Source organism: Procambarus clarkii, chromosome 52 (assembly GCF_040958095.1).
Source record: "Procambarus clarkii isolate CNS0578487 chromosome 52, FALCON_Pclarkii_2.0, whole genome shotgun sequence".
NCBI classification, from domain to species: domain Eukaryota; kingdom Metazoa; phylum Arthropoda; class Malacostraca; order Decapoda; family Cambaridae; genus Procambarus; species Procambarus clarkii.
This window is the reverse complement of record NC_091201.1, coordinates 28571594-28599436: the sequence shown is the minus strand read 5'-3', so window position 1 is coordinate 28599436 and position 27843 is coordinate 28571594. Positions and strand designations below refer to the sequence as shown.

Here is a 27843-nt window from a genome sequence, read left to right as displayed (position 1 = left end):
TTGGTCTGGCTTTTCTTGAAGAAAATTATCTAGTTCTCTCTTTTAGATGTCCACAGTTGTTCCGGCAATATGTCTTATACACCGGAATATACAAGTCTTATATTTATAAGCAACCGCTTTTTTCGCTTTTGGCGAAAACCTCCTGCTACACCTACAAAAATAGAGAAGCAGCTCCGATCGATCGTGTTTTGTGCCCGTGTTCCGTTAAGGTCTTGTCTGGAGTTTTGGGGGTTATCTTAGTTTACGCTGAATGAAGTATCTCCTTTGGTTAGCCTCTGTTCGTGAAATGAGTCCACAAGTCTTCCAAGGCTTCCTGAAGTTTGTCGTTACTGATGATGAGCCACTTTGTACGTGTACCCAAGGAGTAGGGTTGCAATTTCTTGAGCGATAGGGAGTGACTCTGTGAGAAATGAAGTTATGAGTGTAGATTTGTTGGCTCGTGGTAGATAGTAGTCTGTAGGCTTCTACTCTGTTCTTCGATATAAACTCTGGTGTCCAGGAAGGAAATAGTGGATTCATCCATTTCTAGGGTGAATTTCAAATCTTCGTGTAGCGTATTAGCCCAGTTGAAGAAGCTACTAAGTTCCAATTCCTGTCGCCCTCCAGCCATCAATATCATCTATGTAACGTAAGTAGATGATTAGATCCCTGGTCTATCTGCATCCTGCTCGATCCCAGCACTGTGTGGACAAAAATCTCAGCAATGGCCACACAACTGGATGCTACTATAGCTGCACCCTTAAAATTTGTCGAAAAGTTATGTTGTCAAAGGTTAGGAGGGCATCCCGCATCACATGCAGGATGGCTTCCTCCAGGAGTTCCTGGGTTGGGGGACCTGAAGACGCCTGCTTGTCTGAGGTCCTGCTTGATCCTTTGTTCCTCTCAATAAATTCTGCTACTGTCCTGGCTGCTGCTCTCTGGGGTGTGCTAGGGTAAGCCTCACGAACAAAATTCGTTACTCAGAAAGAATCCGGTTTTCAGGATGACATAGAAGGGAAAAGCTTTAAAAAATACCAATGAAGACGAAACTGATGCTTTGGAAAATCAGGAAGGTGAAACAATGACTAAAGACCCCGGGAAGAAGCTGTGACTGGCGGAGAAGACCCCAGTAAGAAGCCGTGACTGGCGGAGAAGACCCCAGTAAGAAGCTGTGACTGGTGGAGAAGACCCCGGGAAGAGGCTGCTACTAGACAAAGCGGCCAATTAGGCGCAAGAGTCGACCCTCAATCACTGGAGGAGAAAGTCTGTACACAGTTCAATGTCAGCACTCTTAAAGAAAGCGGCTTTCACACTAATCAGAGCAAGAGTTATACCCGGAAATAATGTTGGCATGTACCTGCCTCATCACCATGCGAGGCGGTTTAGAAAGTGAGAGTGAATGAGTGCGAAGGATTAACCCCAATGAGGGTTGCCGGTGTAACCGGACACGGGTGCTGACGACCCGACTGTTCACTGTAACTGGCTGTAACCCGTCCTTTGGTTATGTTCATTCCATCCGGCCGCCGACCCCAAAGCCATATTCATCCATCTTGACATGCAGCTCATTCAAAATAGGAAGTTTCTCAAATATAAATAATTATTATTATATATTAGCATATTGTGCATATTTAGACATACTGCTGGTTAGGTGTTTAGGTTCTGTTGGCGACTATTCGTAGCACGAGGCTGAAGCGACTCTAGAATCGCCAGTTGCTATTCGAACAGAGGTCGTGCTGCTCGTCGTTCATAAACCAGTCCGTCCTAGAAATAAAGACCCAAAAGTTATTCCATACAACCGATAAACCCGCTGTTTATGAATGAAAAACGGTTTACACACGACTCTCAACTGTTGACGTTCGAACTCTTCCGGAACAAGTGCTTCACTGACGAATTCTGTTCGAACCACAACGCTGTCACTGCTTCACCCACGTACTACAAATACAAATAATCGCCAACAGAACCTAAACACCTTTAGGTGCTTTTAGGTTTAGGTTCACCTTTAGGTTAGCTTAGAACCTAACCTATATATGCACAATATGCTATTATAATAATTTATATTTGAAAAAGTTCCCGTTTTGAATGAACAGCATGTAAACGTTTATGAACGCGTCTGTAGGGTCGACCTACAGACGGAATTGATGGAATTGAGTCGAGGAGAGGTTTTATTAAAAAAGGGGGGGGGGAATACATGGAGTGATCATTGGCCTATAATGACGAGGACGGGCTGGTGGTTGTAAAACAAGTTACGTGACCATACATAGCCACCCTCAGCCCGCCAAAACCAGACAAGTTTGGGAAGCACACGACTAACAAGCTAATAGTACCAGGACTAACAGTACTAAGAAGCCAATAGTGCCATCCACTGCCATTCACCCCCAGGACCAGGCGCTGGGTCCTGGCTTGATTGACGAGAATGACTATTGTGTAGTAACACTGCTTGATACCCTGCTGGATGGGGTTCTGGGAGTTCTACTCCCCAAGCCCGGCCCGAGGCCAGGCTTGACTTGTGAGAGTTTGGTCCACTAGGCTGTTGCTTGGAGCGGCCCGCAGGCCCACATACCCTGCGGTGACCGGTGAACAGGTGAACACCACCGGTGACACCCATACTACTGCTTATCGTCTAAGGTTATCTTGAGATGATTTCGGGGCTTAGCGTCCCCGCGGCCCGGTCCTCGACACAGGCCTCCTTTTTGTTACACACGCCCAGGAAGCAGCCCGTAGCAGCTGTCTAACTCCCAGGTACCTATTTACTGCTAGGTGAATAGGGGCATCAGGGTGAACGAAACTGCCCATTTGTTTCCGCCTCCACCGGGGATCGAACCCGGAACCTCTGGACTACGAATCCCGAGCGTTGCCCACTCAGCTGTCAGGCCCCGTCACGGCGACAAATAGGGCGTTGGGAAATTATTAGCAGGAGTAGCATCTAAAACCTGTACCGGCATTACAAATATGACGTCACACCTCGCCCATACTATATATAAAAATCAACAAAAATAAAAATAAAATCTTTGTGGTTAGATCAGGTTTGGTTACGTATAAAATTAGCGATGACGTGGAGCCGCCCGAATTGTTGACAGGTCTTACACCTTACTCAGGCGAGCCATAGTCGAGTCCAGACACACCGTGGAGGTTGATTGATGAAGATTAAGCCACCCAAAAGGTGGCACGGGCACGAATAGCCCGTAAGTGGTGGCCCTTTTGAGCCATTACCAGTATCAATTGATGATACTGGAGATCTGTGGAGGTGCGACTGCACCCTGCGTGACGGGAGATGTCTCCCGTGCTGTGGAGGTGACTCCGACGTCGGCCAGGGAGGGAGCAGACGCCGGCCAGGGGGAAGCAGACGTCAGCCAGGGAGGGCCAGGGGGGGGGGGAACAGAGGCTTCCAGGGAGGTCCAGGGGGGGAGCAGACGTGGGCCAGGGAGGGCCAGGAGGAAGCAGACGCCGCACAAGCAAGCATGTGCACGCTCCAGACCGTAATTACCATCAGCCAAATGCCGCTGTCGTCACACGGATGACACCGGTAGTATCACTTGCTACACACCACACCCAGCTAACTGTGGCTGCAGCACACTAAACTATGGAGAGGGGCGCTAGTGTACACACACACACTCCGCTACACAAATGTAGATATGATAAGAGCCCAATAGCCTCAGGAATCTGTACACCAGTTGATTGGCGACAGTTGAGGGGCGGGACCAAAGAGCCAAAGCTCAACCCCCACAAGGACAACTAGGCGAGTACAAGGAGCCTTAGTTTATTCACCTAGTTCAGTTTGCGGGGGTTGAGCTCTGTTCTTTCGGCCCGTCTATCAATTCCCCCCCCCCTACACAGTTCTATTTTGTGTATACACGAATGAATTAATATAATTTTGTTGTAAAATTATGAATTTTACAACAAAATTATGAAACAGGGGCATCAGAGTGAAAGAAACTCTGCCCATCTGTTTCTGCCGGCGGCGGGAATCGAACCCCACTCCACATGACTACGGATCTATCGTGCTGGCCACTCGGCCACCAGCGCCCTACACACCGCTACACAAGGGGCGCTAGTGTACGTACACACACACACGCGTACACACACACACGCGTACACACACACACGTACGCACGCGCGCACACACGCGCGCGCGCACACACGCGCGCGCACACGCACACGCACGCACGCACGCACACACACACACACACACACACACACACACACACACACACACACACACACACACACACACACACACACACACACACACCGCTACACAAATACGCCCACTTGACTGCCACTGACACACCCACACAACACTACGTCACTTCCTCTTCCCGGATACCACATGAAAGGCAACTGTTCTGCATATCAATACAGCCGGAAGAGCCCCACTTACTGTGTGTGTGTGCCACATACACCGCGCGCTGGCCAATATACAAACACAGCTCCATACAAAGGCGCCTAGTCATGTACGGCAGCATTTCAAAACACGCTCACCCGTGCAAAACTAGCAACTCTGGAGAACATTCGTAATTGATATCAAATTCATAATTTTACAAGAAAATTATATTAATTCATTAGTGTATACACAAAATAGAACTGGCCGGGGCGAAGCACTTCCTTCCCAAGTGAGCCAGAGTGAAAGAGTGTGGAGTGAAGTCAAACAACGAGGGCCAGTTTCTCCCAGAGTAACCCAGCCGAGGTAACGCTATAGTGTACACTAGATCACCTATAGGTAAATCCTTCTATCTATTTTGTGGTGGGCCCAACATTATGATGGACGCCATCATCATCTTGCGGAGATGATACTAAAGCCACAAGTATTTCTGAGGCCAGGGCAGGGCAGGGCAGGGCAGGGCAGGGCAGGGCAGGGCAGGGCAGGGCAGGGCAGGGCAGGGCAGGGCAGGGCAGGGCAGGGCAGGGCAGGGCAGGGCAGGGCAGGGCAGGCCAGGCCAGGCCAGGTCAAGGCAGGCCAGGCCAGGCCAGGGCAGAGGTCTAACCAGCAGTCGCCAATCAAGACTAATGAATGAAATGTATTCGTACATGATCCTAAATTCTATACTACAATAATAGCAAGATGCACTGGATGTAACAGTACCGTTTAAGGGGAGAAATATTAGCTTTGATACTCGTGGGGGGACGGGTGATGAACGACTCTCACCCGGTGTAAGATGGTGTGTTGTAGCAGTTAGAGGAGTGCGCGCCAGCAAGACTGTTGCATTTTCCACGGAAGGCAACCACAACCTAAATGGGGAGTATAAAGGGTGTAGGTGTACCAGAGTTCCATACTCTTGACACACCCTCACCCCAGAGGGCCCATGTGGCGAGGAAGAGCACAATTAAACAGCTATTCACACTACACAATCCCGTTCGTCATCACACAAGGGTCCTGTTGATCAGCACCACCACCACCACCAATTTCTACATCACTGCATCGCAATACAAAAACCATCCTTCGCATTTTTCAAGTATTTAAGGTTTAAGTATTTAACATGTTCAAAAATTGGGATTTATATTATTCACGTCCGTAAAATTATTCACTTTTTAAACAGTTTCTCATGGCAATTTGTCTCTCGCACGATGAAGGTGTCGTCGGGGCACAGAGGAGTGCCGCCAGAGGGTGACAATGGTGACGCTACCTCCAGAGGATGAGCGAGAGTGCCAGCAGCCAGGGCCCTGGGATCATCACACACCGGCGGCAGCTCACTCACTGACTGACTGAGCCCCACCACCAGCTCCGCCCACCATAACCCTGGAACCTTCCCCTCCCCGAGCCCCGCCCCCTCTAACCCTAACCTTGCCACCACCAGCCACATAACTTGCAGTGTTTACACCGTGTTCTTGACTTGCTAAGATACTTCCACGTCAATGACTTGCCACACTCCCAGGTGATGGAGTACACTATCTGCATCACAGATAACAATAATGGCCATACTCCCCGCACCACCAACCTACACCAGATCGCCAACATGAAGACCTACTCTTACATCTACGACTAGACCATAGCAGTATATAATATAAATGGTTCTAGTTAGCGATGAAGTCGATAGTTATTTTAAACATATATTGTTAAGAGAATACATTACCTGTCGTCGGTTTCAAGAGTACTGTAATTCAGCTCCGGCCTGGGTCCATCCAGGCTTGTCTGGTCAAGGCTTGGTCGGTATACACAAGTTCATTGCTGGTCAAGGCCCTGGATTTCAGACAGGTGAACAAGTAGTTTGTATTTTGTGCTGTACCTGCTTTATGGGGTTCTGGGAGTTGTTCTATTGCCCAAGCCCGGCCTGAGATCAGGCTTTACTTGGGATACCATGGTCCAACAGGCTGTTGCTTGAAGCGGCCCGCAGGCCCATATATCCACCACAGCCCGGTTGGTCAGGCACTATCTCTTGTATGGCTTTGTTCCAATTGCATTTCTCAAGTCTGGTATGATCGCTTTATCTTCTCCATTTCTTCCTCCTCCATGTTCACATTAGTTTTATTTTGCGAGACTTTCGTGCTACTTGGACCATTTCCGGCACTATTTTCTTTCCTCTCTCGTGTCTCGTGTTCGCCAAGTTAGTTAATCTTCCGCAAAGAAACAGATTTTAAGCAGATTGTGTAAGTTCCGACAGTAGATTGTCTTATTCCTTGTGGTGGAGTTGTGGCAGCTCTGGACCGCTTTCCCTCAGATGTTTGTTAGTTCATTTTGTTCATTTGTCCCAGTCAATCCTTTTACTCCTTAAATTGTATTTACTAAACAGCTATTCCTGTTTACTATGTCAACGATAAAAAACAGATTGGAGCAATGTGGGGATACGAACCCTCGACCCGAGTACTTCCAGACCGCGCACCAGGCCCTCTACCCCCCCCCCCTCCTTGTGGTCCAGCACCGACCCCCCCCCCCCCACCCTAGTGGTCCAGTGGGTAAGGTACGCAGCTTGGGAGTCTCCAGGTCAAGGGTTGGAACCCTCTCGTTACTGCAACTGATTTTCTTCAGGAGGCCTTACGTGTGTGAGTGTGGATCGCTGCGAGTGTGGTCCCAGAAGCCAGTATATGGGACAAAGGTGTTGCCGGTTGTCTTCAGATTGCGAGCAGTGGCAGCATGTAAGACTACAACCCTTCTTACGTTATTGTAACCAACGTTACAAACGCGGTCTATTAAGTAACGGCATAATGGTTCTAAATTTCAAACACGTACGTGGTGAGAATCTTAGAGGAGACCTAGGAATGTGTAGCCGAGGCAGGAGGAGCAAGGTCAGGGGCAGGATACATCACAGAGCTCATTCACGCCTCTACATTATTACTGCCACTCATCACCAACCTCTCCCCCCACAGTTACTCAACTTCCTCTCTCACACACCTTTTTATCACCTTTCCCCTCCATACTTGTCAAGTTGAATTATTGCAGAGAGGAGGGCGGAGGGAATGATCACACACACAAAGAGAAGAGAGAGAGACATCCGGCCAGAGGTGCTTGATGAGCAGCTTCACCGGGCTCAGGGGGCTCAGCCCCCCGGAGAGGGCTGAGCCTCCTGGCCCCGCTGACTGCCGTGATCTCTCTGCCCGTCTCGCCCCACGCTCCCTCGGGAATCCGCCCCCTTCCTTCATTCCACCTCTTCCTCACTATGTACACACATACCTGCTTCCTCTTGAACAATACCTGCACTTCTCCTTGCTACCCATTGTGCTCTATCGTCTGTGTCCCTCCGTCCGTCACCCCATACGTCCCTCAACTGCTCTTCTGATCAGTGACAAGAAACTACCGTTTGCTTGTGAATTCACCTAGTTGTGCTTGCGGGGGGGGGGGGGGTTGAGCTCTTTCCGCCCGCCTCTCAACTGTCAATCAATCGACTGATATTCTCCCCCTTCCCCCAGGAAGTAGCCCGTAACAGCTGTCTAACTCCCAGGTACCTATATACTGCTAGGTAACAGGGGTATCAGGATGCAAGAAACTCTGCCCACTTGATTCCGCCGGGGATCGAACCCAGACCCTAGGATTACGAGTCCCAAGTGCTGTCCACTCGGCCACAGCCCCCCCCCCCCCCACTGCATGCGTCCTGGTGTACTTGTGTGAGCGTCTTTTATAATGTTTAGGAAATGCAATCCACAGGTCTAAGGTAAACACGGCCAGGAATCCAAGCCTGTCATTATCCGTACTCGCCCATAATGCGTACGCCGAGTCATTTTGTTATCAAATTAACGCTTAGTTTCAACACAATGATGCTTTCTCAAGAAATGTTATGGAAGCAATCAAGACAAAAAATAAAGAACAATAGATGGCATGGGGGGGTTATCACTCGCTTTTAGTGCTCCTTATATATTGCTTTGGCAGAAATAGTAATATTAACATTTTACTTTTCAAGTCAATACAATGAGAGAGCTGTATGGAACGTGGACCTGGCAGAAATATATAACAATAAGATGTGTTTTTACTTGTGACAAAGATGTGACAAATGCAGATTTTAAAGATGAGGTGGATGTGAGGAGTGTGGCTTGCAGGGTGACCACCTGGGCTTATGGTGGAGACACGAGGCTTGGAAGACGCAGGGGGGGGGGGGCAAGAGCAAGGTGGGGGTGGGGAGAGCAGGGGGGAGGGGGTGGAGAATCTTACCTGGGGTTCTACTCCTCAAGCCGGGGCCAGACTTCACATGTGATAGCTTGTTCCATATTCTTATGGAACTACAGCTACTCTGAACAAAATGGTCCAAGTAGTACGGGCTATGGTGAGCCCGTAGTGGACTTACCTGCTCCATTAGGCTGTTGCTTTGAGAGGTTCGCAGGTACACATATCCACTACAGCCTGGTTGGTCCGACACTTCTTGCAGGAAACTGTCTACCATTTTCTTGAAGACGTCCATTTTTGTTCCGGTAATATTTCTTACACTTGTAAGGAGGATGTTGAATAACCTCCATACTGTGTTCTCTCATTGTGTCTATGGCACCTCAACTCTTCACTGGCTCTATGGCTCTGTGCTGCATTTCCTGCCATATCGTTCACTCCAGTATGCTGTACCAGTTGATACCTGGTTGATACCTAGTTGATGGGGGTTCTGGGAGTTCTTCTACTCCCCAAGCCCGGCCCGAGGCCAGGCTTGACTTGTGAGAGTTTGGTCCACTATGCTGTTGCTTGGAGCGGCCCGCAGGCCCACATACCCACCACAGCCCGGCTGATCCGGCACTCCTTGGAGGAATAAATCTAGTTTCCTCTTGAAGATGTCCAGTATTTCGTTAAGGTCTTCATTTTTCCATACCCAAGTAACTGGAATGAATCACTTTTTAAATATCATGCCGTTTACCGCTGTCCAATCGACAATATTAATATCGGCTTGTAGTCTGTCAGTGTCTTCTGTACAAGTAATTTTCATTGTGTTTTTGTCATGTACAAGGAGAGGGGGGGGGGCGGGAGGAGGAAAGTGGGGAGAATAGTAAGATGAGAGACAAGAGGAAGGAGAGGGAAGATGATGATAAGGTGGACGGTGGAAGTACAGTGGTGGTGATGGATGGTGATGGTGGTGGATGGTGGTGGTGATGATAGTGGTGGTGATGGTGGTAGTGGAGCGTGTCATCAGCTGCAGTGCGGCCTACACCCTTCTCTACCACAATTACCGTCTCCCCGAGGCCGTTAGCTACTCCTCATTTGGTTCATTAAGACGTTAGCAACATGTGCATGACGGGAGGAGTAGTGTGTTAAGACCTAGCTACGGCACGCTAAACGTCCCCATCACACACGATGGTCAGTCACCCAGGGCCAGGCGATCACGGCCAGGCGATCCAGCCTGCCCCAAGGCCGGGCTCGGGGAATATATGAACTGGATCATACCCCCTCTCCAGGTATGCTCCACTGGTCTCACAAGCAAACTCTGGCTATATTATGAGGATATCCACAAGAACACCAGAGTGAATAAGGCAGCAGTGATACTAAAGAAGTCCCCATCTCGCGGGATGGTTAGTGATACATACCTGCGTGATGCCTGCTGGGGTTGTGGAAGTTCTTCTACCCCCACAAGCCCAGCCCCAGGCCAGGTTCGACATGGTACTACGGCTACTGACCGGCAGACTCTAGCCAATACAAGAAACTACCACACCACCACCAAGCTCAAGCCCCGACCTCGGCCACCAAGAACATGCTTGCTCCTCAATGGGTGGAGCCAGGATTTGGGGGAGGGGCCAGGATTTGGGGGTGGGGCTAGGATGGAGGGGAGGGGCCAGGATGAGGAGGAGCCAGGATGAGGGAAGGAGGGTGGCGGCAGGAAGAGGGGGAGAGGCAGGGAGAGATAAGTGTGAGGGGTTAAGAGAGAGGGGCTACGATAAAGACGATATACGACGGAGGGAGAGGACAGCGGAGGGAGAGAAACGACATGTTTGAGAAAGATGAAGAAGCAAAACAAGGAGACAGTGAGTGAGGGGACGGTCGGTGAACGGACTAGGAGAGAGAGAGAGAGAGAGAAGGGGGAGGAAAGTGGCTAGTGGAGGGGGGAAGAAAGATATACACGTGATGGTTCAACAGCTCCCAGGCAAACGTAGCTTAACCAGAGCTGCGGCAGGAGCCACATCCTCCCCCGAGGGAGGGAGGGGGTGTGGCCACCGCCAGCCCCACCTCCCCCCCCCCCACCACACCAACCACCAGGCCAGGAGAAGAAATGGCACAAAGCAGGTCTCATAAATACCTAATGTCTTAGAAATTGAAATAAGTTTATTGAGGTAAAATACACACAAAGGGATGAGGTAGCTCAAGCTATTCTCACCCCGTTAATGTCTTAGAGAATTACTTAATGTCCTCAGAAATACTTAATGTCCGGTAACTGAAGATAAAAAATATGTTGATTAGTGTGGAGGGGGGAGGAAGGGGGGAGGGGTTCTAAATGTACTATCTCAGATACTGAGGAACGAACTGAAGAGGTTAGAAGCAGCACTTAACAGCTGCTTTATTGAGGAACAAAATGTATACAGTTCATAGCTTACGGATCCTAACAGGAGTGGCAACAGTGAGGTGGATTCGAACCCTCGACCTGGGTACTCCCACACCGCGCACCATACCTGCATTAGCTTCAATAAGGGACACCAAACGTCCTGTGGCTGATGATGATGATCCTTAACATTCAGCTACTCAACAAAATGTCCATGTAGCCCGGGCTGTGAGCCCGCACGAGTCAGTGTAATCTCAGGTTCTATACATAAACCATGTGATCCAGGGGGGTAAGGTGTGCGGCTTGGGAATACCAAGATAGACGGTTCGAATCCCCTCATTGCTCCAAATGATTTTCTCATTGATAGACGTTAGAGTGATTTCCTTGTGTAAATGGTATATTGTTGTTGAAGATTAAGCCACCATGAGGTGGCACGGGCATGAATAACCCGAAGGTGGTAGATGTTTGGAGTGAATGTTGGTCTTTGGTTGTGTAACATCTTTAACTGTCTCTGGGTGTCTGTAAATGGTAATAATTGTTGTGATTATACACGAGAGCTTGTGAGAGCTTGGTCCACTAGGCTGTTGCTTGGAGCGGCCCGCAGGCACAGCCCGGTTGATCCGGCACTTCGAAGAAAACTATCTAGGTTTCTCTTGAAGATAGAGCGTGTTTGCACAACATGAACAAGACTCAGCTGTGGTGGGACCCACAGACATGACCCACCACCAACATGTGCTATTCACCCAGAGTGGAAGTGACACTATAAACTGTTGGCTCGTTCGGGGCGAGCAGTTTATACCTTGTCCTAGTAAGGACTCGCTAATGGATAATAAAGCAATGATGACAATAGTCCCCGTGGAGCAGTGGCAAGACACTCACCCTGCGCTTCGCCATCGATTTGGCCTGGGTTCGTATCCTGGCCGGGGAGGATTGTCTAGGCACCAATGCTTAATCGTACGCCTCTTGTTTACGCAGCAGTGAATTGGGTACCTGGTTGTTAAACAACTTGGCGGGTCGTATTCCAGGGGTAAATTAGGATTAAGGACTCGCCCGAAACCCTAAGTGCGCGTTAGTGGCTTTACAAGAATGCAAGAACTCTTGATATAAATATAAAAGCCTTTGAAAGGATACAACAGCCAGAGGGGAAGAAAGGCAGAACACAAAAGAGGGGATCATGAAAACATTAGAGACTTCCCATGACAAATCAACAGCCCCCCCCCCCCAAACAAAAAAAAATCATCATATGTAATAAGTTATTGATTCTGTGATGAGGAAATAGAGAGCCAGGGAACGGAATTGTCAGGGGAGAGCGCCAAGCCATTACGACTATGTAGCACGGGGAAGGGGTCAGGATAAGGCTTTGGGATGGGACCGAAGGGGGGGGGGGGGGGGAAGAAGGAATGGTGCCGAGCCACTTGGACGTTCGGGGATTGAACGCCCACCTGCATGAAGCGAGACCGTCGCTCTACCGTCCAGCCTAAGTGGCTGGGAGAGGGAGTGAGGGAGATGATCACAAATGGCAGAGCTGTGTATCGACTGTTATAGGAATTACCAAGAGAACCCTGCAAGGTAGCGTGCACCAAAGGTGGCGCGGCCGCTGGCTGGCTGGCACACCTCCCACTTGTCAAGTAAGAGTGACAGGTGACAAGATGGGCGACGGGCCGCCACACAATTGGAAACTGCATCACTTTAATGCTGACAACGTCGTGGTAATTTGTACGTAATTGACTCCAAGTTGCTTCGTGTTAAATAGGACAATAACAATTGAACAAAAGAGAGAGAGAGAGACAGACCTCGGCCAAGACACTGATGGACAGGCAAGATTGACGCTATGACTGATGGTCAAAACAGAACCTCCAGCTCCTGTCCTATAATAAACAGTAAAAAAAATTCAAACAGAAGCAGACTGCAGACATGAAAGACACTGTAGACAACCTGGCAGTAAACACCTGGAGAGACTTTAGAATTAAAGAGCACAATGAAGTATCTAACAACTACGAGACAAACTACACCTTGGCCAACTAAAAATGGGCAAACTAATAATTGAAATAAGTTTATTGAGGTAAACAACACACAAAGGGATGAGGTACCTCGAGCTATTCTCACCCCGTTCAGTACATCGTGTTAATACATACACACACATCACAAACAATAAACATTACCAAACATTCTGAGAGATAAACATCTACATTTCCTAACTAATAATGATGATTGTTGACAGTCTATGACAGACCTAACACTCGTCATAGCTAGCATACACCTGCAAGTATTTCTTCCTGTAATACACCCGCAAGTTTTTGTTACCAACATCCACCTGACAGCTTCCTGCTTGTATACACCTGTCATTATCGCTGGTACACACCTGTCATTGTCGCTGGTATACACACCTGCCATTATCGCTGGTATACACACCTGCCATTATCGCTGGTACACATACCTGCCATTATCGCTGGTACACACACCTGCCATTATCGCTGGTACACACACCTGCCATTATCGCTGGTACACACACCTGCCATTATCGCTGGTACACACACCTGCCATTATCGCTGGTACACACCTGTCATTATCGCTGGATACACACCTGTCATTATCGCTGGTATACACACCTGCCATTATCGCTGGTACACACACCTGCCATTATCGCTGGTACACACACCTGCCATTATCGCTGGTACACACACCTGCCATTATCGCTGGTACACACACCTGCCATTATCGCTGGTACACACACCTGCCATTATCGCTGGTACACACACCTGCCATTATCGCTGGTACACACACCTGCCATTATCGCTGGTACACACACCTGCCATTATCGCTGGTACACACACCTGCCATTATCGCTGGTACACACACCTGCCATTATCGCTGGTATACACACCTGTCATTATCGCTGGTATACCCACCTGTCATTATCGCTGGTACACCTGAAAATGTGTAGCGGGGGAGCACATGAGAGCCGTTGTCGCTGAAAGGCTCCTGACTGAGGTTACTGGAGTGTGGGTGAGGGGGGGGGGTAAGAGAGAGCATGTTACCTTCTCTCATTTCCAATCACGTCTCCCAACACACCCCAGCACACCTACACCACACCCTACACTTCTCACCATCCAACACCCGTCTAGTTTCCCTTTCTCATCTCTCTCATCTCTCTCATCTCTCTCATCTCTCTCATATCTCTCATATCTCTCATCTCTCTCATCTCTCTCATATCTCTCATATCTCTCATATCTCTCATATCTCTCATATCTCTCATATCTCTCATATCTCTCATATCTCTCATATCTCTCATATCTCTCATATCTCTCATATCTCTCATATCTCTCATATCTCTCATATCTCTCATATCTCTCATATCTCTCATATCTCTCATATCTCTCATATCTCTCATATCTCTCATATCTCTCATATCTCTCTCTCGCTCGCGCACACAAAAAGTTTTTCAGTGTCAGAGTAGTTAGCAAATGGAATGCACTAGGCAGTGATGTGGTGGAGGCTGACTTCGTACACAGTTTCAAATGTAGATATGACAGCCCAATGGGCTCAGGAATCTGTACACCAGTTGATTGACTGTAGAGAGGCGGGACCAAAGAGCCAAAGCTCAACCCCCGCAAGCACAACTAGGTGAGTACACACACCTACCTACACCTTCCATGGGGCCCTCGCTGAGCGGATAGCGCTCGGAGGTCGCAGTCCTAAGAGCCCGGGTTCGATTCCTGGACGAGGCAGAAACAAATAGGCAGTTTTTTTCACCCTGATGCACCTGTTCACCTAGCAGCAAATACATACGTACCTGGGAGTTAGACAGCTGCTGCGGGCTGCTTCCTGGGGATGTATATGTGTATGTGCGCGTGTGTGTTGATAGATAAATATATGTAATACACAGAGGAAAAATAAATTTGATAGAAAGGCGGGGTTCAAGAGCTATTACCTTGATTCTGCACCCACTGTCACCCGCCCTGATCCTAGTAACTGTCACCCACCGTCACCCGCCCTGATCCTAGTAACTGTCACCCACCGTCACCCGCCCGTGTTTGTCACAAATTACCCGTATGAGCCGCCTGTGGTGTAGCGGTGTGACTCCACGGGTTCGCATCCCAAGCAACAACCACCTGGGTTTGAGCCCTGGGGGTGGGGTGGGGGGGGGGTGGGAGATGGGGTCACTTATGGCACTCGATACCACCACCAGTGTCCAGGACGTACCATGCTACCATGCATGTACCATGTACCTCAAGCCTAAATCAACATTACATTATATATCCCAGGAACGGGGCATGGGCCAACACAGTTCATACCACATCGAAGCCCTCAATATGGACTCTACAAAGGAAACTAGATATAACATATACATAGAAGAGGGCCTGATGGCAAATATTCAAAATAATACATTTACTTGAGCGGAATACATGCAAGGAAATGTAGAAGAGATCCATTGAAGCGTAGAGATACCATACAACACTATCAACATCAGAGGTTCTCCAAATACAAGAAATACAGCCAGAACAGAAGAGGACATTTCAAGAGGCAACTGAACAGGTTCTTGCAGGAAGCGCCGGGTCAGCCAGGTTGAGAAGGGTGTGGGGGGGGGGGCTCGGGGTGGCTTCCCGTGACAGCCTGACTAATTAGGCATCACCAAACAAGCCTGGCTTGAGGAGAACAACTCGCGAAACGGATAACAGGTAAACTGCGGGTGTACAAGGGCCGCCCTGGCCACACCGCGAGTGTACAAGGGCCGCCCTGGCAACACCGCGGGTATACAAGGGCCGCCCTGGCCACACCGTGGGTGTACAAGGGCCTGAAGACTGAAGACTGCGACAAGACTGAAGAGCCGTCGTCAAACACAGGCAATACACAACAGCGTGCCCCTGGGGGCCAGCAGCGAGACATCAGGGTAAGAGCGGCCAAACATGCCCGAGATGGAAAAAGAGAAGCATTTGAAATTCTGTGACAAATTCTCACTCAGTCAACAGATTACAGAACTACGAACTAGCACACACTAAACCTGACATTCACCAACAATGATGAACTAATCCGACACATTACAAGCTAAGATACTGTACTACATACTCTGACCATAAGCTCATTAAAGTGCAAACTAACATTAATAACGGTAGTAGGTACAAGAGATCCAACGAGCGAAAAGGGGTATTCAATCAATTCAATTTCAACAATAAGATAATGGCTTGGAAAAGAAATAAATATAGACCTTGCAACCATTCAATGGGAGACGGTGTTAAGCGACAAAACTCCCACACAGGGAATAGATCAACTGATAGCTAAAGCTTACAAGGTCTGCTTGAAGCACGTGCCTGTCAGGAGGGTCAGAAAGAGGAACACTCGAGAAAGAGAACGCAGACGACTGTACAGGAGAAGGATAAAATAACGGAAATGCTTAAGCAGACACGACTGTCACAAGAAAGGAAAATAACCCTAAACAAGGAGATGGAAGAAATATAGAGCAGACGTTGAAGCGATCATACGAGTCTGAGGAAATGGAACTGGAACAGAAAGCTATCCAAGAGAAAAAGAAAAATTCAGCTTCTTTATGAATGACATCCAAGCTGCAGATAATATAACGGATATTAACACGAACTCTGAAGAACTTGAAAGATAAATTGACAACATGCCCAAGCACTCGGCCCCTGGTCTTGACTCGTGGAATACTCATACAAAAATGTAACGCGAGCGCTCAGCGTAATATGGAGAAAGAACCTGGGTACGGGGGAGATACCAGCAGCACTTTAATCTGCAGATATAGCTCCTATGCACAAGGGGGGGTAGTAAAGCTTTGGCAATAAATTTTAGACCAGTTGCACTAACATCACACACAAAAGTTTCTGAAAGAGTGACTGGGAATCAAATTGCTTGTTTGAAGGAAAATGAACTACACAACCCAGGACAACACAGATTTAGAACGGGAAGATGTCGCAGTTACTCAACCAATATGATAAAATCACAGAAGCCTTAGAAGAAAAGCAAAATGCAGATGCAGTATACACATACTTTACAAAGGCATTCGACAAATGTGACCATGGAGTGATAGCACACAAAATGAGGTCAGTGGGAATAACTGGTAAAATAGGACCGTGGATTTTACTCAATTTCCTGTCAAAGAGAACACAAAGAGTAACAGTCAATCAAATAAAATCGAGTCCAAGCGCAGTTAAAAGCTCTGTACCTCAGGGTGCAGTCCTTGCCAGAAAGGTGATCGGATGGATTACGAGAACTTTTCAAATCCAGGGATCCCATCACAATGGTGATGGGATCTATTCAAATCACTTTTGCTGTACCGTCTTGAGTACTGCTCAATACTCACTTCCCCTTCAGAGAAGGAGAGATTGCTGAAATATAGGGAATACAGAGAACATATACGACATACTTAGACACGATAAAGCACCTAAATTATTGGGATCGCCTCAAGGCTCTCCAAAAGTACTCGCTAGAATGGAGACGAGAGAGATATCAAATAAGATAAACGTGGAAAATGCTAGAGGGCCAGGTACCAAATCTCCACAGTAAAATAACAACGTACTGGAGTGAACGATATGGAAGAAAATGCAGAATAGAACCAGTGAAGAGCAGAGGTGCCATAGGCACAACCAGAGAACACTGTATAAACATCAGAGGTCCGCGGTTGTTCAACACCCTCCCAGCAAGCATAAGAAATATTGCCGGAGCAACCGTGGACATCTACGAGAGAAAACTAGTTCATTTTCTTCAAGAGATGCCGGACCAACCGGGCTGTGGTGGATAAGTGGGCCTGCGAGCCGCTCCAAGCAACAGCCTGGTGGACTAAACTCACACAAGTCGAGCCTGGCCTCGGGCCGGGCTTGGGGAGTAGAAGAACTCCCAGAACCCCATCTAGCAGGAGAGATGGGGAGAGAGATGACACAGGAAGGCAGATAGAGAACACGGAGATAGCAGATAATTTAGGTTACCTTTCTTTGCGCCACACAAGCAAAATACGGAACTACGAGAAAAACAGACCGAGATTACAAGTGGAACAGGCAGAGATTACAAGTGGAACAGGCAGAGATTACAAGTGGAACAGGCAGAGATTACAAGTGGAACAGGCAGAGATTACAAGTGGAACAGGCAGAGATTACAAGTGGAACAGGCGGGGGATTACAAATAGAACAGGCGGGGGATTACAGATGAAATGGGTAAACATTACAAATGGAACAGGCAGAGTTTGAGACAAACGGTGATGATAGATCGTAGTTACCTTTTTTTGATTGGTGGCTCGTGGCGGACTCACCTGTACAAGAAGGGAGAGAGAAAGAGGTGGTTAGCATGCTTGAACACACACACACACACACACACACACATAGTGGGGCCTCGTAGCCTGGTGGATAGCGCGCAGGACTCTTAATTCTGTGGCGAGGGTTCGATTCCCGCACGAAGCAGAAACAAATGGGCAAAGTTTCTTTCACCCTAAGTGCCCCTGTTACCTAGCAGTAAATAGGTACCTGGGAGTTAGTCAGCTGTCACGGGCTGCTTCCTGGGGTGTGTGTGTGTGGTGTGGGGAAAAAAAAGTAGTTAGTAAACAGTTGATTGACAGTTGAGAGGCGGGCCGAAAGAGCAAAGCTCAACTCCCGCAAAAAACACAACTAGTAAACACACACAGGAGGAATTATTTAACATAGGTGGTACACGAACAAGGGGACACAGGTGGAAGCTGAGTACCCAAATGAGCCACAGGGACATTAGAAAGAACTTTTTTCAGTATCAGAGTAGTTAGTAAATGGAATGCATTAGGCAGTGATGTGGTGGAGGCTGACTCCATACACAGTTCCAAGTGTAGATATGATAGAGCCCAGTAGGCTCAGGAATCTGTACACCAGTTGATTGACAGTTGAGAGGGGGGACCAAAGAGCCAGAGGTCAACCACCGCAAGCACAACTAGATTACTACACACACTGTTCTAAGTAGGGGTACCGTCTTCCCACGAGGGTTCCGGTTCACTGACTGGATGGGTGATCACTCCTGCAGTCAGGCTAAAGAAGCTCCCCCGACTTGGGGAGCCGAGCGGACAGCACGCTGGACTTGTGATCCTGTGGTCCTGGGTTCGATCCCAGGCGCCGGCGAGAAACAATGGGCAGAGTTTCTTTCACCCTATGCCCCTGTTACCTAGCAGTAAAATAGGTACCTGGGTGTTAGTCAGCTGTCACGGGCTGCTTCCTGGGGGTGGAGGGCTGGTCGAGGACCGGGCCGCGGGGACGATAAAAAGCCTCGAAATCATCTCAAGATAACCTCAAGATAGGCTTCACACTGACCACTCGCAGCTACCATAGGTCGGGTCCACAACCACTCCAGCTTATTCAATATGTATTAATATGTCCCTAATAGCATTGTGCAACATTAAACTCTGCAGACAAACACACCATTTATACTTACATTATCTAAATTATCTGAAATGGGTACATCATATAATAGGGCATTATATACATTAAATAATTTTACCTCTGAATAAGCCAAACGTGTATTAATATACTCTGGCTTCCTGTCCCCCGACACGTCACGTCACGTGATCAGAGAGAGAAGAGAAAGAGCGAGAGAAAGAAAGTAAGAGCAAGAGAAAGAAAGCAAGAGAAAGAAAGCAAGAGAAAGAAAGCAAGAGAAAGAAAGTAAGAGCAAGAAAGTAAGAGCAAGAGAAAGAAAGCAAGAGCAAGAGAAAGAAAGCAAGAGAAAGAAAGTAAGAGCAAGAGAAAGAAAGCAAGAGAAAGAAAGCAAGAGAAAGAAAGCAAGAGAAAGAAAGTAAGAGCAAGAAAGTAAGAGCAAGAGAAAGAAAGCAAGAGCAAGAGAAAGAAAGCAAGAGAAAGAAAGTAAGAGCAAGAGAAAGAAAGTAAGAGCAAGAGAAAGAAAGTAAGAGCAAGAGAAAGAAAGTAAGAGCAAGAGAAAGAAAGTAAGAGCAAGAGAAAGAAAGTAAGAGCAAGAGCAAGAGAGCGAGACAGAGACAGACAGACAGAGACCGGGGGGGGGGGGAGTTAATTCACCCTGACAGTAAATTATTATTATTATGCTAGTATTATAACCTTTCGTATCGAGGAATAATTTACTTTAATTCTGAAAACTGAATTACATATGTACAGCCATTTATTAGTAAGGTCAAGTGATTTGTATTGGTGTTCATCCTGTGAGCGGTAGCGCAAAAAGGATTACAGAGGGCACAAAAGGTCTTTATCAGACCTCAACGAAAATTTGTATACATGGTAGGTCTCATCACTAATACATAATTGTTCGAGCAATGATGATACTACGTGTACAGTCATAGGGGAGCTGCTGTTTATTACTATTACTCTTCACAATGCACTACATGTTTCTTAATCTAATATGTCGTTTATCTACTGGGAGCGAAATATGGATACAATGATGAAATGTGAATTTCAGGTATTTTATCCTTAGTAATAAGATGGTTTGCAATTTCATAGAATGTGAGTTTAGATTTATCTCTAAATGACTCGACGTTACTACAGTCTAAGATATAGTGTTCGTGTGTGTGTCCCTGTCTTTGTCCACACACTTTACCTCATCTGGATCCCTATACAAGAGCTGATGTCCTGTGTTCGAAAATGTGCTTACTCTATCTTTCCTATCTAGAGCAGTGATTCCCAAGCTCTTTACAGTCATTAAGCTTTTTTTTCATATAGCGGCCTTCGTACTGGCCCCCTCTGGTATCACAACCTATACACTGCCTCAACTTCTGCCCCCCCCCCCAACAAGGGAGCTACAGCCCCCAGTTTGGGAAGCAGGGCTCTGGAGTCAAGCCCCGGCTGCTGGTCACCATCAATGCACCCATAACATTTTCTCCTTGCTGGAAATTATTGCACCCGCTACTATGGCCAACCATTCGGTTACGGGGACACGCAGGTGCACACACCAACAGTGGAAGCCAAATCACAGGAACATGGCAATGTTTATATAACAATAACAAGACAAAGTGGGACTGAAATCTTAAACAAATTGAGAAAATAAAAATAAAAGAAGAGAAACGAGGAGGAGGTTGAAGCGCAGATCACGACAAGAAGGTTAACACTGACCTTAGTAAACCTGTTAATTCTGGAGAGGACTAACACCCACATTGATTGATTGATGAAGATTAAGCCTCCCAAAAGGTGGCACGGGCATGAATAGCCCGTAAGTGGTGGCCCTTTTGAGCCATTACCAGTATCAAGAGCTGATACTGGAGATCTGTGGAGGTGCGACTGCACCCTGCGTGACGGGAGATGTCTCCAGTGTCTCACGCCCACCGGTCTCACTCTTTAATAAACCTGCCCCCCCCCCCCCCCCCCCACACACACACACACACACACACACACACACACACACACACACACACACACACACACACACACACACACACACACACACACACACACACACACACGTGACAGCGTCACCGCCAGTAACTTCACCGCGCCACCAACTGTCTATCACGGCAACAGTCACTGTTCTCCCAAGAACCCAATATCCGGACCAGATAGGGCCAACCATACACGGCTTTCTAAGACGTCTCCCGGGAGACGGTGTTATCTGACAACTCGGCCGGTCTTATGTGACACCACCTGTGTATTTTACAGATTAGCAGCGATAAGTCAACAGGGATAAAATCTCCCCTGCTGTCCAGTCCTTAGTGTCAATACCACCACTGCATCCCTACTGAACATTTAGGTGGGCCAGCCAGAGGCTTAGGGCCCGCGCAAGAATATCTCGGAGGAAAATAATACTAATAAATAATAATAATAATAAATAATAATAATAATAATAATAATAATAATAATAATAAAATAATAATAATAATAATAATACATCACACCTTCGTGTCCTACACAAAATTACACCGCTGGTTCCAGTATTTTGTCTGGTTGGTAATTTGGGGTTTATACCCATATTTGCAACAAGTCAAATATATAATTACTGTCTAATAAAAGGCTTTTTGTCGGGGACAGGAAGCCTGTGTATGTATACTTTAGGCTTGTATGCAGGTCCACCCCCAAAAGGTCGAACTTAAGGTGCAACCCGTTAACAGTTGCCTAACTCCAGGATACTTATTTACTGCTGGGTGAACAAGCATTATGCGAAATGAAAAATGTGTCCAACCATATCTGTCTAGCCCGGGATCCTAAATTGTGAATCGAGAACGTAGCCACTGTACTACTGAGACCCCTAATATGCATCACATATTAAATGTGTACAACACAAGCACGTGGTAATATGCCCCAGTAGCAACAGCTTAAGTAGCAATAGTAGCAGCAGCAGCTTAAGTAGCAGAAGCAACAGCAGTAGCAGCAGTACCAAGTCCTGCAGGAGGGGATGTACCTGGAGGCAAGACAGTGCGCGAGTAGCAGCACACACAGATGATTGATTGAGGAAGATTAAGCCACCCAAAAGGTGGCACGGGCATGAATAGCCCGTAAGTGGTGGCCCTTTTGAGCCATTACCAGTATCAAGAGCTGATACTGGAGATCTGTGGAGGTGCGACTGCACCCTGCGTGACGGGAGATGTCTCCCGTGAGCACACACAGACGGTGGTGTCCTAGATATAGGTGGGGACATGGCCCGCACATGTCCGCTGGTCTCTTGGACCTGGCCCAGTGCCTCCCCACACTGAAAGGCACTGAAAGCCTGCCTGGTTAATAATCTATTGCCAAGACAGTTGGTTTCTCGAGTGCCTCGTACCCTCTCCCCCCCCCCCCCCGCCTCTATGGCTTTGTGAATGACCTCATGTTTGGGTTAAACCCCACTTGTTTGACTTCCTAATAACTTGGGCTGGACAGTAGAGAGCCGGTCTTGCTTCATGCAGGTCGGCGTTCAATCCTCGACCGTCCATGTGGTTTGGCACCATTCCTTTCCCTCCGTCCCACCCCACACTCTCATCCTGACCCCTTCCAAGTGCTATATAGTCGTAATGACTTGGCGCCCCCCCCCCCCATAGCTCCCTTCACCACATTTAATGGTTTGTCCGCATTAAGCACTGGTTCGTGTGGCTAGCTAGCTGCTGTATGAACGGTTGTATAATTGGCTGCCTTGCTGTGATTGGATACGTAGCAGCCTAACTACATAGCCGTGTAGTTGACTGGCTAGATACATGGCTGATACGTGGGTGGATATTGTATATGTGGCTGGCGGCAGGCTGGCGGCAGGCTGGCGGGGGGCCTTCCCGCCAACACGAGGCCTGCACTCCACTCCCGCCGGAAGCTGCAGCAAGTGTCAGATAACCAGACCAAGCGGCTCCTTCCGCTGAAACCCACCACACACACACTTCCTCACCCACCGCCTCACCCACCTACAGTGGAACCCGCCCACCGCCTCACCCACCTACAGTGTTGATGGTGCGGTGATGTGCTAACGTGTTAAGTGCTGTTGATGGGCTTAGTGGATGGTGGCAAGGTGTGGATGATGGCAAGGTGTGGATGATGCCAAGGTGTGGATGGTGGGATGAGGTGTAGATATGGCGTGTGGAGGTGAAATGTGCTTGTATTAGGATAAGAGGCACATATGTGGGGATGTAGAGGGAGTTGACGTGGGTGGAGGAGAGGGAGACACAGGGTGGGGGGTGGAGGGGGGGGTGTTATGGTAGGAACAATGGGATATGATCCTCGTGTCAGCCCTCCCACTCTCCAGGGGGAGTAGAGTGCGGTAACATGATTACGAAGCCTAGTTACAGAGCACCATACTATCTGCGGGCTCACCATAGCCTGTGCTACTTGGAACTTTTTGTTCCAGGTAGCGAATCTTAACAACAACATATATACGGCGTCACTGCTCGTCCCTATAATGTGGTTGGTCGAGGGCTTAAACACAGTGGCCGAGGTGTTCAGTGGGACCAATACTTCAAAACTTGACGTTTACAATATGTTGATGAACACTTGTCTGCACCTGTGTTCACCCGACCGACAACCCCACCCCCGCCTCAGCCTGGAATATACCTGGAGTGGGTTCCGAGAGTTGTCGACTCTCCATGCCCGGCCTGGGGCCAGGTCTGACTTGTGATAACTTGCTCCGACAAGCTGTTGCTTGGAGCAGCTTACACTTGAGAGATTAACGAGCGTCTTGTTAAGTCTCGCTACACTCTGATCATCACTGACTCAACACACTTCACACCAACCATTCCGCTACATTAGCCACAGGACAACTGAAGCGTTCTCAAGGTGTGAACCATTGTGACCTTTACACAATCTCTCAAGATAACAGCACCGGTACTCCTGATAACACTTATCATGACAATCTTCTCGCGTAAAGTCTTCCACGAGAAGATAACTGCCACGATAAGATAGTTTCGTGGGAATTCTCATATTTTTCCCCGTTCATTTCCATTTTATTTTGTAGCAAATTCAGCGTTCGTATTACACTAAAAGTTCCAAAACGGCTTTAACTACACGTAGCGAAGGAAGGGAAGGGGTTGAGGAGAAAGCACCAAGCCATTACGACTATATAGCACTGGGAAGGGATCAGGATAAGGATTTGGGATGGGATGGGACGGGGGGGGGGGGGGAGAACTAGTGCCCAACCACTTGGACGGTCGGGGATTGAACGCTGATGTGCATGAAGCGAGACCGTCGCTCTACCGTCCAGTCCAAGTGGTTGGGCGTAGCGAGAGCACACAAAGGTGCGGATGGATTACAAGGGAGAGGCCTATAAGAGAGACCTATACCTATAATAGGTTAAGTAATAATTGTAATTACGAAGCAATACGATGCTTATCTTAACATACTAAGAAGGTTAGGTAAGGTCGGTGTTTTCTATGAAGCTTTTCAAGGTAAACTAGTATGTTTAGTATGTCACATATGCACGTATTTAATAAGTCAATATTGACTACACGAAAGTGCGAGAACGAATTGCCCTCACACCTGGCCAGTTACACCACCTGTCTCCCTCGAAACACCTCCGCCAACCTCAGTAACACCAGCGCTGTAAACCACATTATATCAACAAAATGGATGGCGTTAAAACAGGTAAGAGTTAAGAGTAGTACTCGCCTAGTTGTGCTTGGGGGGGGGGGTAGTTGAGCTTTGGCTCCTTGGTCAACCCGTTCTCGCAAATTCGTAAAGTCAATATTGACTTATTAACTACGTGCATAGGTGATATACTAAACATAATAGATACCCCCTAAAAAGATTCATAGAAAACACCGACCTTACCTAACCTTGTTAGTATCTTAAGATAAGCATCTTATTGCTTCGTAATTACAATTATTACCTAACCTATAATAGGTATAGGTTAAGTAATAATTGTAATTACGAAGCAATAAGATGCTTATCTTAAGATACTAACAAGGTTAGGTAAGGTCGGCGTTTTCTATGAATCTGTTTAAGGGTATCTATTATGTTAAGTATGTCACCTATGCACATATTAAATAAGTCAATATTGACTTATTAAATTTGCGAGAACGGGTTGCCTTGGTCAAGTGGCGTGAACTACATCCTAGCATAACTTTGTAATGTTATTTTTAATACTTCCGTTTAATTCATGCTTTTAATCTCCATTAGTTTTAAGTCTTAGTTGTCAAGTTTATTTTTCGACATCTTGCCCCCAAACGCTGTGCATACTAGTGGCTTTAGGCATAGTATATACTTGCTTTATCTTAGTCCAACAATCTGCTTTTAACTCATTTTATATGTATGCACTTTTCCCTAAATTGATCTTATCAGACTTCCCAAACGCCTCCACAGTCTGAGACAGACACTCCACATCTGACCAACATAGACCCTTGCTGCTGCTGGCTGCCACCTCCCCACAGGCTCGACCCTTGATTTTGAATGACTTTAATCCGAATCAAAGTAGAACTGAATACACACAGAAACCACAATAGCGTGATATATCAAATGAACAAATCCACAAGGGCCGTGATGAGGGTTCCATCGATTCGACCGTGACGATTGGGCTTCGGAGAAGCTTCGGGATCCTAGTGAGGGCAGTAGCACTCTAGGTTTCAATTCTTTTTAACCATGCTGTGGCACAGTTGGTCAAGGCGCAGCTGGGAACATCCCGTGCTTTGCTTCGAACCCTCATCACGGCCCTCATGGATTTGTTCATTGCAACTGAATACTTCTGGGAGGGATTAGAGAGAAGAGGTTGGGGAAGACGCCGCCATGTAGGGCAGATGACGCCACCTTCCTCGCAGACAGCGGATTGTTGCCGTGATCCTTCTGGGAATTGTGGCGGCCCAAGTCGATAAGGTTAGTCTGGTGTTGAGCACGCCTCACTGCCTCCCGCCCTCCTCACACCTGCCACCAGTCTCCATCATGCCCTTGTATCTATCACCCACTCCCCTCCTTATCTATCTATCGTTTACACGGCACACTAACACCACCTCTTCTACACATCTGTACGTCACATCCATAATTAATAAGTATTATAATCGCATCAAATTCAAATTTAAAAATACAAGTTTAAATCAAATTGAAACATTCTTTCTACCCATTCTTTCTAAAAAAAAAAAAAAAAAACACTTCAAAGAGCGGCCCGGGGTCAGCAGGTGACTGTCACAATTTTGTTATATTGAAGATAATCAAATGTCTTCACTATAACTATTATGGTTATAGAGAGCAACCTTATGTACTGGTCCCAGGACATATACATAGGAAAAAAAATCCCCTAACCACATTCTCGATTAAAAAAATCTATTGTAAAGTTCCTAGGGGTATCGTTTACAATCTAGAAATGTTGGGGGTATCCCCCTGCCATCAAAATGTTGAGCAAAGTTGGCGCAGATGCACTTCATCTTGTTCGACCCCTCATTCAACATCCCCACGCCCTTCATTTCTCTTATTTTTGTACCACAATTCCCAAGTGTTGCAGTTTCCAGCAAACACACAGACGCGCTCTAGATATCACACGAAAATAAAGGAGGTTTCAAGATCAAATATGCTTTGATATGACTATAAAGCAACCTTGTCGTGCTCCCCACGGGAACGAAGTTAAATTTAGCAACTTTCAATTTCTTTCATTATTATGCACCCCATACCCATCCCGTGGGCAGTGGGGGAAAGGGTTACATAATGGGTTCAAGAACTGAACCCCATAGATCGTTCAGCTAAGCAAGTGACAATCTTTTGAAGCTAGATACACAATTGTTAATGTTATATATACATGTACATATACATAAGCAATTACACAAATACATATACACATCGATAATCTTCTGTATCACAAATGATTCAACAAGAGGCTCTCAAGTCACTATACAAGGCACTTTACATCTATGGTGAGTCGCACAGTTACTAGTCTTGCTCCACACCCACCCAACTGGGCGGCAGCTTTACAGTCATGTGCTCCACACCCACCCAACTGGGCGGCAGCTTTACAGTCATGTGCATGCATTACCTACAGTAGGCAAATTTTGGATACTTCGCTAAAATTCCTGGCAGTACATCATTATGAATAGAGTACTTACACATTTTTTGAACTCTAAATGTAAGTACATTTTTAATGCCTATATTACGACATTCACTATTCATAATTAAGAACAAGAGGAGTTGATGCTTAGGATACACCCAATAACTATCCAGAGGGCAGAAGTGGAGTAGTTCCGTAGGATCACCATCAGGGACTGGAGTAGTTCCGTGTGATCACCATCAGGGGCATGGAGTAGTTCCGTAGGATCACCATCAGCCACTGGAGTAGTTCCGTGTGATCACCATCAGGGGCATGGAGTAGTTCCGTAGGATCACCATCAGCCACTGGAGTAGTTCCGTGTGATCACCATCAGGGGCATGGAGTAGTTCCGTAGGATCACCATCAGCCACTGGAGTAGTTCCGTAGGATCACCATCAGGGGCATGGAGTAGTTCCGTAGGATCACCATCAGGGGCATGGAGTAGTTCCGTAGGATCACCCTCAGGCACTGCGCCATGTGTTCGGCGCGAAGATCGAATAATAAAGTATCCCATCACTATCATTCATAACGGAAAAGAAAACGTACAAGTTCGTGCGAGGCCCAACTCTGCTAAAGTTATACCTGCATGATGCCGTTCTGGAAGTTCTTCTACTCC

General features: G+C 47.4%; 1 protein-coding gene across 15 annotated transcripts in view; it reads right to left on the bottom strand.

Moving 5' to 3' along the window:
* Ptpmeg2 (Protein tyrosine phosphatase Meg2) overlaps window positions 1-27843 on the bottom strand; it is a 178080-nt gene that overhangs the window by 90579 nt on the left and 59658 nt on the right. For 7 of the 15 annotated variants that reach the window (XM_045750786.2, XM_045750791.2, XM_069304573.1 and 4 more), the window contains one exon: window positions 18076-18108. The exons of 6 other annotated variants lie outside the window; for them this stretch is intronic. In XM_045750786.2, the coding sequence (XP_045606742.2) occupies window positions 18076-18108 (33 nt within the window). Of the gene's footprint in view, window positions 1-5600; window positions 5690-8687; window positions 8867-18075; window positions 18109-27843 lie in introns of those variants that run through there. 2 more of the 15 variants (XM_045750785.2, XM_045750787.2) reach the window with 2 other exon arrangements.